At 33.4% G+C, this 10,448-nt stretch overlaps 2 protein-coding genes across 2 annotated transcripts in view; one reads left to right on the top strand and one right to left on the bottom strand.

Annotated features, from left to right (window-relative positions):
- Positions 1–105: 105 nt before the first annotated feature.
- Positions 106–4,735, bottom strand: Etf-QO (electron transfer flavoprotein-ubiquinone oxidoreductase). The gene is made up of 8 exons (XM_015329820.2): positions 4,439–4,735; positions 3,558–3,668; positions 3,123–3,471; positions 2,732–3,038; positions 2,427–2,668; positions 1,971–2,365; positions 1,655–1,876; positions 106–582 (listed from the first exon to the last, which is right to left on the bottom strand). The coding sequence occupies exons 1-8, from the start codon at positions 4,470–4,472 to the stop codon at positions 419–421; spliced, it is 1,824 nt and encodes a 607-aa protein (XP_015185306.2). The 5' UTR covers positions 4,473–4,735; the 3' UTR covers positions 106–418.
- A 1,704-nt stretch (positions 4,736–6,439) lies between these two features.
- The window catches only part of GEFmeso (Guanine nucleotide exchange factor in mesoderm), a 57,175-nt gene continuing 53,166 nt past the window's right edge, over positions 6,440–10,448 (top strand). Inside the window, exons 1-2 of the mRNA XM_015329821.2 lie at positions 6,440–6,579; positions 7,339–7,542. Coding sequence (XP_015185307.2) covers positions 7,458–7,542 — 85 coding nt within the window. The 5' untranslated portion in view covers positions 6,440–6,579; positions 7,339–7,457. The remainder of the gene's footprint in view (positions 6,580–7,338; positions 7,543–10,448) is intronic.

Raw genomic sequence — 10,448 nt, 5'->3', positions numbered from 1 at the left:
GCGTCTGGAGGGTTGCATACGAACAGGCGCGCATCTTTTATAATTAAATTAATAATTAAATTAATAATTACAAATTAAAAGTACAAATAATATTACATAGTTAAATTATTCTTCGAAACTTGTTTATTTGAAGGTTTCACTTCTAACTTGTGTGATATGCACACAATATATATTTTATAACAAAAAGTAATCAACTTTGAGAATTTTTCATTTTAATCACAGACGATTATTTACCATCGATGCAGAATGTATAGAAAAAATATACAAAAAGAGAAATAACATACTAGGAGAAAAGTTCATTTCGAAAACTAGAATTTCATTTTAACAGTTTAAAAAAAAAAAAACACAGTTTACGAAAATCGATATAAAAACAACGTTAACTCGTGAATAGAGAATACAGTCTATCGATTATATCCGTTCACATTCCGTTATAAGCTGGACCACCGCCACCCTCTGGTACAACCCAATTAATATTTTGACTGGGGTCTTTGATATCGCAAGTTTTACAGTGAATGCAATTTTGTGCATTGATCTGCAATCTCTCGCCATCGCCACTTTCAATTGGAACGAACTCGTACACTCCTGTGAACGAGAACAAAACGTTTTTTTTTGATCAAAATCAAAGAAGAAAAAAAAGAAATCACATAAGCGTGAAATATATCAATTAAAATCAAATTTCTTGTCTTTTTTTTTTTTTTTTTTTTTTACAGAAGATTTGAAAATTTGTTGTTTTATCATCTAAATAACTTTGATACTACAAATCTCAAGTATGAAAAATCATTCTAACCGCGATAAATAAATGTTTCAGGTAAAATTATTCATTAGAAGGGTTGAAGGGATGATTGGACGGATAGTTGGATCGAAGATGAACAAAGAATTCCGTATTCCGAGGTTGTTGGCCTAGCCTACGTGCAGTGTGACCCTCGATTTTGGTGGTTGTGCTTGGTCGGGGGTTGTCTAGCCGAGCGGGGGTGGTTGCCCGGGCGGTTCAGGTTCAAGGACGCTCCGGTCGATAAACTCCCGACGTTGGGGAGCTGGCAAGAGTAAGGGAAGGGAGGGAGAAAGCTCCTGCAAAGGAGCTCAAGCCGGAAATGGAAGAGGTATGTACTCAATCTATCAAAGAGGAAAGGAAAAATATATGGATAGAAAGAGAAACTAGAGTTACTTGAGTTATTTAAGGATTCCACAGTTCTTACTATCAAACGAGATTATTTAAAACTTCAAACTAACGGATCGCTTCGTACTTGTTGATAAAAGAAAACAAATAGAACAAAAAAAATATTAAAAGAAAAGTATGCGTTTATAATGAACTGATAAATATTAACTACAAATATTTGTGTACATTTAAAATATTTCTTCTTAGTCAAATATCAAATAGCAAAAGAAAAGTGTATTAGCGTGTGAAGGAAGAAAAATAAAAAAGAAAAATAAAAAAAGAAACAGAATAATGCCGACTATGTCAAAATCCGCAATGCGGATTTCGCAAAGTGAGCTTGGCGAATGGTGAATGCAGTTACAAGATAGATAGACTTTTTTCTATAGATTTGTCAACGACACAGTACGATTTTTACTTCTTACACGAAAATATAAAAGACTGACGTAATCTTTGCATTTAATATTATTGTAAAAGATGTTTTTTTTTTATTTTACATACCCGCGGGACAAAAACGACCTTCAGGACCATCATATACAGCCAAGTTTTTTTTCACTGGCACAGTGTCGTCTTGTAAAGTCAAATGAGGTGGTTGATCGCCTTCGTGATTTGTTCCAGTAAGAGCGACTGACGATAATAAATCGAATGATACCTCGTTATCCGGTTTTGGATATTCGATTGGTGTACACTGGGATGCAGGTTTTAATTTTGCATAATCAGGTCCTGATAATAAAATAACACATGGTAAATGCACATCGTGATATCTGTAGCAATTTTGATATTATATATTTTCAGAGAAAAAGGAAATATTAAATACCTCCATGAGAAAAGGTCCAAGGTTCTCTTCCACCGATCAACATAGAAAATCCAGAATACATAATTCCTCCATAAAGACCAAGACTCGTGTGAAAGCTTGGTCTCATATTTCTAACAGCTTTTAATTCTTTGTATATCCAACTATTCTTTATTTTTTCAGAATAAGTTTTTGGTTCAAGACTTTTGCTTGGCGAAGGATTATTTTCTGCTTCTACGATAGCTTCAACCACACTCTCAGCTGCTAACATACCACTCTTCATAGCATTGTGCGTACCTTTGATTTTAGGTACATTGAGAAAACCTGCCGTACAACCAACCAAACAACCGCCAGGAAATTGAAGCTTTGGAATAGATTGAAATCCACCTTCCACTAATGCTCTTGCACCATAAGCTATCCTATATTTATCATAATATAGATCAAAAATCATATTTATCATTATTATATTTATATTATTACCTCTTTCCTCCTTCGAAAGTAGGCCTGATGCTAGGATGTTGTTTGAATCTTTGAAATTCTTTAAATGGATGCAAGTAAGGATTAGAATAATCTAATCCTACAACAAAACCTACTGCAACAAGCGGTGTTTCTTCGTTGAGATGATATAAAAATGATCCACCATATGTATTCTTATCCAATGGCCAACCAACTGTGTGTTCTACTGAACCAGGCTTATGTTTCTTAGGATCAATTTCCCATATCTAAATAATAAGATAGAAGTTATTAGAATTGGAAATTGTAGAGTAGTTTTACAAGATACATACTTCTTTCAATCCTATACCATAGCTTTGCGGTTCACAGTCCTTTCTCAAATTCAGTTTCTTTGAAAGCTGTTTAGTAAGATGACCATGACAACCTTCAGCGAAGATAGTACACTTTGCATGTAATTCCATACCTCTTTCAAAAGTTTCTTTTGGAGAACCATCTTTTGCAATTCCAACATCATTTGTTGCTATTCCTTTCACAGAACCATCTTCGTGGTATAAAACTTCTGAACCAGCATAACCAGAATATATTTCTACACCTGCAGCTTCAGCTTGTTCTCCAAGCCACGATACAACATGGCCTAATCTATAAACAATCTACTTCTTTACAAATTTTTAAAGGTTTATAAGAAAATTCTGTTTCCATATACAATGTAAAATATATTTTTACCTAACTATATAATTCCCATGATTGTACATAGGCATACCCTTGAAAATAGGTATCGATATTCTTCCTTTTTCTGTAAGAAAAGCAAATTTGTCTTCCGTCACTGGTGTATGTAACGGTGCACCTAATTCTTTCCAATTTGGAAAGAGTTCAACCAAAGCAATTGGATCTAAACATGCACCACTAAGTATATGTCCTCCTACAGTAGAAGCTTTTTCCACTAAAGTAACCCTAAGCTCTTTTCCATGCTTCTCTGCTAATCTTCGAGCTTGTATAGCAGCTGACAATCCTGCTGGGCCTCCACCAACAATTAATATATCTGTCTCGTCTACGAATCTTTCCATATTTACATCTACAAAATATACAGATATTTTTTTACTATATATCTACAATAATAACTAATATTTAACTGATAATTGTTTATAATAATGTACCAACCTTTCCATCTTGGATCTGTTTCTCTTGGAACTATGGTATAATGAGTTGTAATTTTTGGATATTTCACATCCGAATAAGCACGGTAAAAAATTTGTTGTAATCTCTGCTGTGCTATCAAAAAAGAATAAATAAATTAAATTCTCTTGATTAGATACATACTTATGTATTATAACTAAAGACAAGATTGTTTAATTGCATAATATTCTTGAAAACAAAAAAAACAACATTGTATATGATTCATAAATCGCGCGCAAATATTTAATGCAGACCGCCATGTAGTATCAGCCAATCAGCGTATCGTTGCCATATCAACTACCTAACCTTTTTATTAGTCAATGCGCGTTCACGCTGAGATACACCTACATTGCGCATGCGTGACGTCAGTAGTAAACAGATACGATGCAATGTTAACCTAAACGAGAATTTCTCGATACTCTTTGATATATTAAACGATAAAATAAAAAAGTATAACATATAAATTTAAGACCGATAAAATATTGTAATAGATTAGTTGCATAAGAATTACGATTAGAACAAATCTAAATGATTGACAGATAAATGTGTCTCGATCGATCAGATTGATTCTAATAATCGACCCTGATCAAAGTCCAACTATCATCTTGTGTATTAGTTTTTTATTTCATTACTTTGGAAAAAACACAATGTATTGTAACATGTTTCTTTTTTAAATATGTAAAAATATATTTTTAATTAAAAATATATTATACATTTAGTAGATATCAGTATAATAAGTGTAACAAATATTTTACACTGGAAACGACGTTGTCACGTAGATATGATTTTTTATGTCTTTGTTATTAATGCAACAATTGTATTAAAAAACAAAAATATCAATATTGAAGAGACAATAATCAACTTACTTATTTTTGAAGAGCGAAACACAGAGAAGGCCATGTTTGCACACTGGCAAAGCACAGATGTCAAGGATTAGATATAAATAAATGAATAACTTTAATAGACAATACAAAGAGTCGTAATTAATTGTATATCACATAGATCCAAGTTCGTGCTTTGTAAAAACAACGATATTATTTCTATTTTATTCCAGTTATAGTTATTATCTGACAACAAGTGATATCTCATACGTATAAAAAAAAAAACAACGAGCGATTTCGAAAGTCAAATAGTTCCTATCGTCTTTGAGTTATTTCACGAAAGAAACAGTCGTTGATTAATTTACCATCCGGATTATATACAAATAACGACATCTACAACTGGAACTAAAAACTAGAAGTAAATTCTTGACTATCGGTAAGTTTTTGGGGTATTATCGATAGTCGGTAATTGTGACACGACAAGTGGCGCTGTTTTATTAAAATGTCGTGTAAACTAATCAATTTAATTCGAAAACCGTTTATCGAAGTAATTAGACAAAGTAAGTAAATTGTACTCATTACAAGTTAACCTACTCGCGTTTCTAATCGTAATAGAAATGTAATTATCATTTTCCGCTTTATAAAGTTGATAAGAGAATGCGAAAAGAAAAAAAGAAAGAACGATTTAATTGAGGTAGGATTATAAAAAAGATATGAGTAAATCATAAAACAGGGATTACACATATATATATATATATATATATATATATATATATATATATATATATATAGTTTTCTACGAAAGAAAACAGTTTTAAAATGAATCAATTTAATCTATGCATGTTAGTTCTATCTGAAATGGCGAGCAGATTCTTGGAATAAAGTTTGGCAAAGGAACACGAGGGTGTAAAAAAAACGAAAGAAGAGAAAAAAAAGAAGAAGCAAGTAAGCAAGAAAGAAAGAAAGAAAGATCAGCAGTCTGCAATGGTAGGATCTGAAAAGGGCTAACGTCCTAATATTCAAAAACCGTCCCTCCCATTCATCCTGTCGTGAGATGCAACGGCAAAGGCAGGCATTGCGCCCGTCGTCTAATAATAGAACACCGATTCCGTCGACATATTATACATATGCTCCCTAATATGCATACAAGTATGTGTAGTACGTATATGTGTGTAAGTTGTCGATGCGCTGCGTACCAAAAAAATAAACGCATCGTGCGTGGGGGTGGGAGATTTGAAGAAGAAGAAGAGGAAGAAGAAGAAGAAGAATGTAAGGCTGCTTTCACGCCGGACACGTTGTTGTAGTCCCATCGAATTTATATGTACATACTAAAACGTCTCATTCTTTTTCTTAGAAGTACGAGAATTCGTTTGAAGATAATGAATGAACAAGAATTATAAATAATCATGAACATATATATATATATATATGCGAATGATCGACCATTTTGGATAACCGCTAAACAATCATGGCGGCAAGTTGAATACACCTGTTTGTAAGTAACCAAATTGTTTAATTATATTTCATTAATTAAAAATATCAATGAAATTTCTATATAAAATTGTAGAGAAACTGAATCAGTAATGAAAAAGGAAAAAAGAAGAAATGAGAGAGAGAGAGCAAGAGGGAGATTGGGATACCAAAAATTCTCTCACCCACTTTAGGTTATTCCACTCTTTGACTGTTTTTGAAAAGAGTAAGAAGAGCTTATCGGTTAAACGCGATCCACATTGCCTGGTTCTCTTGAGCGGGCGAGGACAGTCGGTGCATTGAGCCGGCTTAAATACGACGTTGCGCAGAGACAGAGGCGTGGGACAGACACTAAAAGAGAAAGAGAATGCATAGGAGGAAGAAAGAAGAGGAGTACACGTATAAGAGAGAAAGAAAAGGGGGAAAGAAAGAGGAGTAGTGCTTGTATAAGAGGGAGAGAAAGAGAGGTTGGTGTACTACGCACGCATGCACGAAGTTGGTGAGCGAGCGCGTGTGGCGATTCCGCGGGTTCCTGGCTTTGGCACCAGCCGAGGGCTCCTCAGTCCGTCTCGCGAACTCGGCGCCGAGGGAATGCGGCTCCTCCTCGGACGGCGCCCTCCCTGCATTAGCAGCCCCCTTCCGTGATCTACCTCTTAATAAGAACAATAACAACAACAGCAACATAATTATAAGAACAAATAGAAGAAGAGGAACAAGTAAAAGACGAGTTTCTATTCCCATCTATCTTTTACGTCTTTTTCATCATTTTCATCATTTATTATATATATCTATCTATCCTTTTTTTCTCTCTCATTATATACATATTACATATCACATATTTGTATTTAGAGAAGAGCAAGATTGAAGTTTGGAAGAAGATTGAAAGAAAAACTGTATATTAGTCTTCATCTCTTTTACAGTTTTCTTTTTTTTTTACTGTTACACACAATTTGAAACTTAAAGAAGAGAGTGATCCAGAAGAAGAAGAGAAGAAGAAGAAGAGGAAGAAGAGAATGAAGATTGAAAGATAGAAAAGAAAGATCCTGTATTCCTCGTTCTTTCTCTCTTAGATGCACACTTATACTTAGAAAGAGAGTAAAGAGTTAGTATAAAGAAGAGAGGAAGAAAGAGAGAGTGTGGTCCGGCGCCTCGATAAAAGCATCATCCCTCCTCCTCTTTCTGTTGACTCGTATCATCTCAGGGAAGCTAGCTGACTAGCAGCTAGCTCTGTTAGGTTGCCTCCAGCAGCAGTCCGGTCGTGACCGTCCGCCTCCGTCCGCCCGCGTGCGGGCGCGAACGTGCGCGATGCGCGACTCGCCCTTTTCATAGCTAAATAATACACTAACTTTTTCATATACATATCTTCTTTCTGTATTCCTCTATTCTTCTTTTATTCATTTTTCTTGATCTTGATCTATGCATCCTGATTTCTTTGATGCTACTTTTGGTTTTATTTTAATTGCATCAAATCGTAGAGAGGTGGGAGTCGTTAAATTAGTTAACGCGAGTGTGTTGACTAGAAAACAATAAAACATTTGAAAGAATAAAACATTACAAGCCCGTCAAGAGGTGGGAGAAAGGATATTAGAAGAAAATGGGTTGCTCTGAGGCCGATGCAGAAGCTGCCAGCTCCAATGCTGTTGACTCGGATGGATCCGTCAGCTGGGAGGATTTCTTTGGTATGTTTACATTTTATTTATATTATCATTAACCCTTTGCACAATCTGAATTATATTATAATTTTATTTTCAGCATATTCCAATGTTTTTCAATATTTCATTTAAAATTTTCCTTCAATTGAAACATATGATAATTTAAATATATTGTAAAGGAAGAAATAAAATAAATAAAATGACCATTTTATTTTCATTAGAAGTCATATATATTTCGTAATTTTCAAAGTTATGATATATTTTGATGTAAAAACCAATGTTGAGTCATACTCGACATAGGAGTGCAAAGGGTTTTAATATCTTTTTTATTTGATTTATAAGAAATTTATTATTACATACTATAATTGTAATGAAAAATGTGCATTCAGGGAAATCGAAAGTTCTTATCGTTTACGATTAGAATCGTTTAAATCCGATTAGAGTTTTATCCATTTAATCGTTTTTACATTGAAAGGTTGACTCATAATTATCAATAATGTATTAGAACAATCATTTGTCATTTTTCTTTTTTCTTTTTTCTTTTCTTTTTTTGTTATTATAGATAAGAAATATTTCTACGTAGTTCGACATAGTCTTAGAATTGTTTAAACAATTTTGTAACTATCGCAAACGGAGACTTCCTTGACTCGTTAAAATATTCTAACTTCTTATCACTAGGTACACGTACGTATTAGTTTTCACATATCGTCGTGTTAAAAATACCGAACGTTTCATGCTCGTCCAATATTTCATTTTCGCAAGGACATATTGTTAATGAAAATATTTCAAAAGAAAGCAAAAAAAAAAGTAATAATTAAAATATGAAGAAAAATGATTAGATATAATGTTATTAAATATTTTCAACAGAAAAAAATGCATTAACAGTAATCGAGTATTAAATCTAAGATTCGTTATTTCTCTTTAGAATTCTCTGTCTCTTTGAGGCATGCACAGAGTTTTCTTCTTCGTTTCTCTGCTTGCCACGTGTTGCACGCTCGGTGAGCACGTCTAAAAGATCTTTCAAGCATCTTCACCGAGAAAAGAGATAAAAAAAAATAAAGAAAGAAAGAAAGTAAGAAAGTATGAAAGATAGAAAGAAAGAAAGAATGAAAGAATGAAAGAGATAGATGCATTGATAGATAGATAAATAGATAAAGTTTATTACATAACACATCTCTCATTTAAAACGATCATTAATAAACAATGAATGTTAAGAATTTTCTTGAAAACAGTAAGTTCCTAATCTCATTAAAAATCTTTCCTATTTTATTTATTTATTTATTTATTTATTTTGATTTGCTTTTATATTTTAGATCAAACACACACCGTGTTGTTATCCGTGTAAAATCAACGATCAAAGATGAAACAAACTTTCGAAAGAAAAATGGATTTGTTACTTTTTATTTTCCAAATATACTTTGATACTTTTTTGAACAGTACAAAAAAGGGAAAGAATAGAAAAGAAGAAATGAGATAGGTCGTTGATGGAAACTAGCGGCAAGTCTTTTACTCGGAAATCTTTTAAAAGTTGTCTTTTTAAGCGGTTTCTTTCTTCTAAAGAAGATATAGACCTTCCAAGTCGACGACGATGACAATGGGCGAGATTACAAAGCGAACAAAAAAAATACAATTGCTACCTGCTGAAGGAGAAAGAAGTTTTGCTTTGATATTTTTAACGAAATTATTTCACGTTAATACTTTCTAAAGAGATTTTTTTTTTTTTTTTTTCATTCATATTAGAATATCATCAACAACTTAAAATGTCATTTCAATAGAAAAATCATGTTCACGTATCATAAATAAATCATATATGCGTATTAAAAGGAACAATCATAGTTAAATATGTTGTTGTAAACTAAATTGAATTTGATACAGTCCTTTTCTTTCGTCAAAAAAGAATTGTCAAAGCAAGTAAGAAAATATTGAAGTACAGGTAGCCCTTCTACAACACGGCATCCTATAACACTTTTCAAAAAGTTACCTTATAAAAAGCCTTTGTACTACACTGTACTTCAACAGCCGTGGCATAGCCAGTTTCACACAACACGACACTGTTTAGGAACCTATATACCGTGTTATAGAAGGATTACTTGTATAGGAATAGCACAAATATAGCAAATAATCGTTCGGCTCATAGAAAATGCATAGCACGTGTATCGGTAGGATGTGAAAGAACGATTCACACTAATGACTTTCGTGTAGGTGCGCGTTGCTCTCTTCGTAGAGATTTACGCGTACGCATTTATGCTCGTGATGGCACGTTGAGTTTAAAACGGCGACGACGTCGACAACGACGACGACTATGGCGACGACTATGGCGACGAAGACGAAGACGAAGACGAAGACGGTAAAATCCTTTTCTTTTTTGTACTATTCGCCGACGGTCTTCTCGCAGGTGCCTTTCCGACACCCTAAGAGAATAAATTATGATCGGGCGCCGTGCTGACAAGATTATCGAACCAATCTCTAAAGACTTTTCCTTCTTCTCTTCCTGAATTCTCCCTCACCTCACCATCACCACCACCACCACCCCACCCCCCTCTTTTTAGTCGTTAACTTCGTGACTTATCTTATTCAATCAAAAATTTCAACTACGATAACGATAATAATAGTGTGTATATTTAATTAAAAAAAATCTTGTTTCTAAAATAAAATATAAATATATATATATATATTGGGATCTCTAGTACTTGAATACGCTATCTGGTGGCTAAATTCAAAATTTGAGTAAATAGGTCGAATTGCTATGCCACACCCCTGCCAGAGATCCCAATATTGAGTTGTTCAGAATGTAATTTCGTTTTTTTTTTGTGTGAAAATGAAGACAATTTCCGTTTCAAAATAAAACCTAGGTCTTTCACAGTAATCATAAACAGTTAAATATGATTAATTTAATCTTTCATCAATCTCACGTGATTTTATTTGCCAGTTTG

The sequence above is a fragment of the Polistes dominula genome, unplaced genomic scaffold, assembly GCF_049000335.1.
Source record: "Polistes dominula isolate Pdom_NZ unplaced genomic scaffold, Pdom_raw_medaka contig_11, whole genome shotgun sequence".
Lineage (NCBI taxonomy): Eukaryota > Metazoa > Arthropoda > Insecta > Hymenoptera > Vespidae > Polistes > Polistes dominula.
Note: the sequence above shows the minus strand (reverse complement) of the source record. Positions and strands in the feature narration are given on the sequence as shown.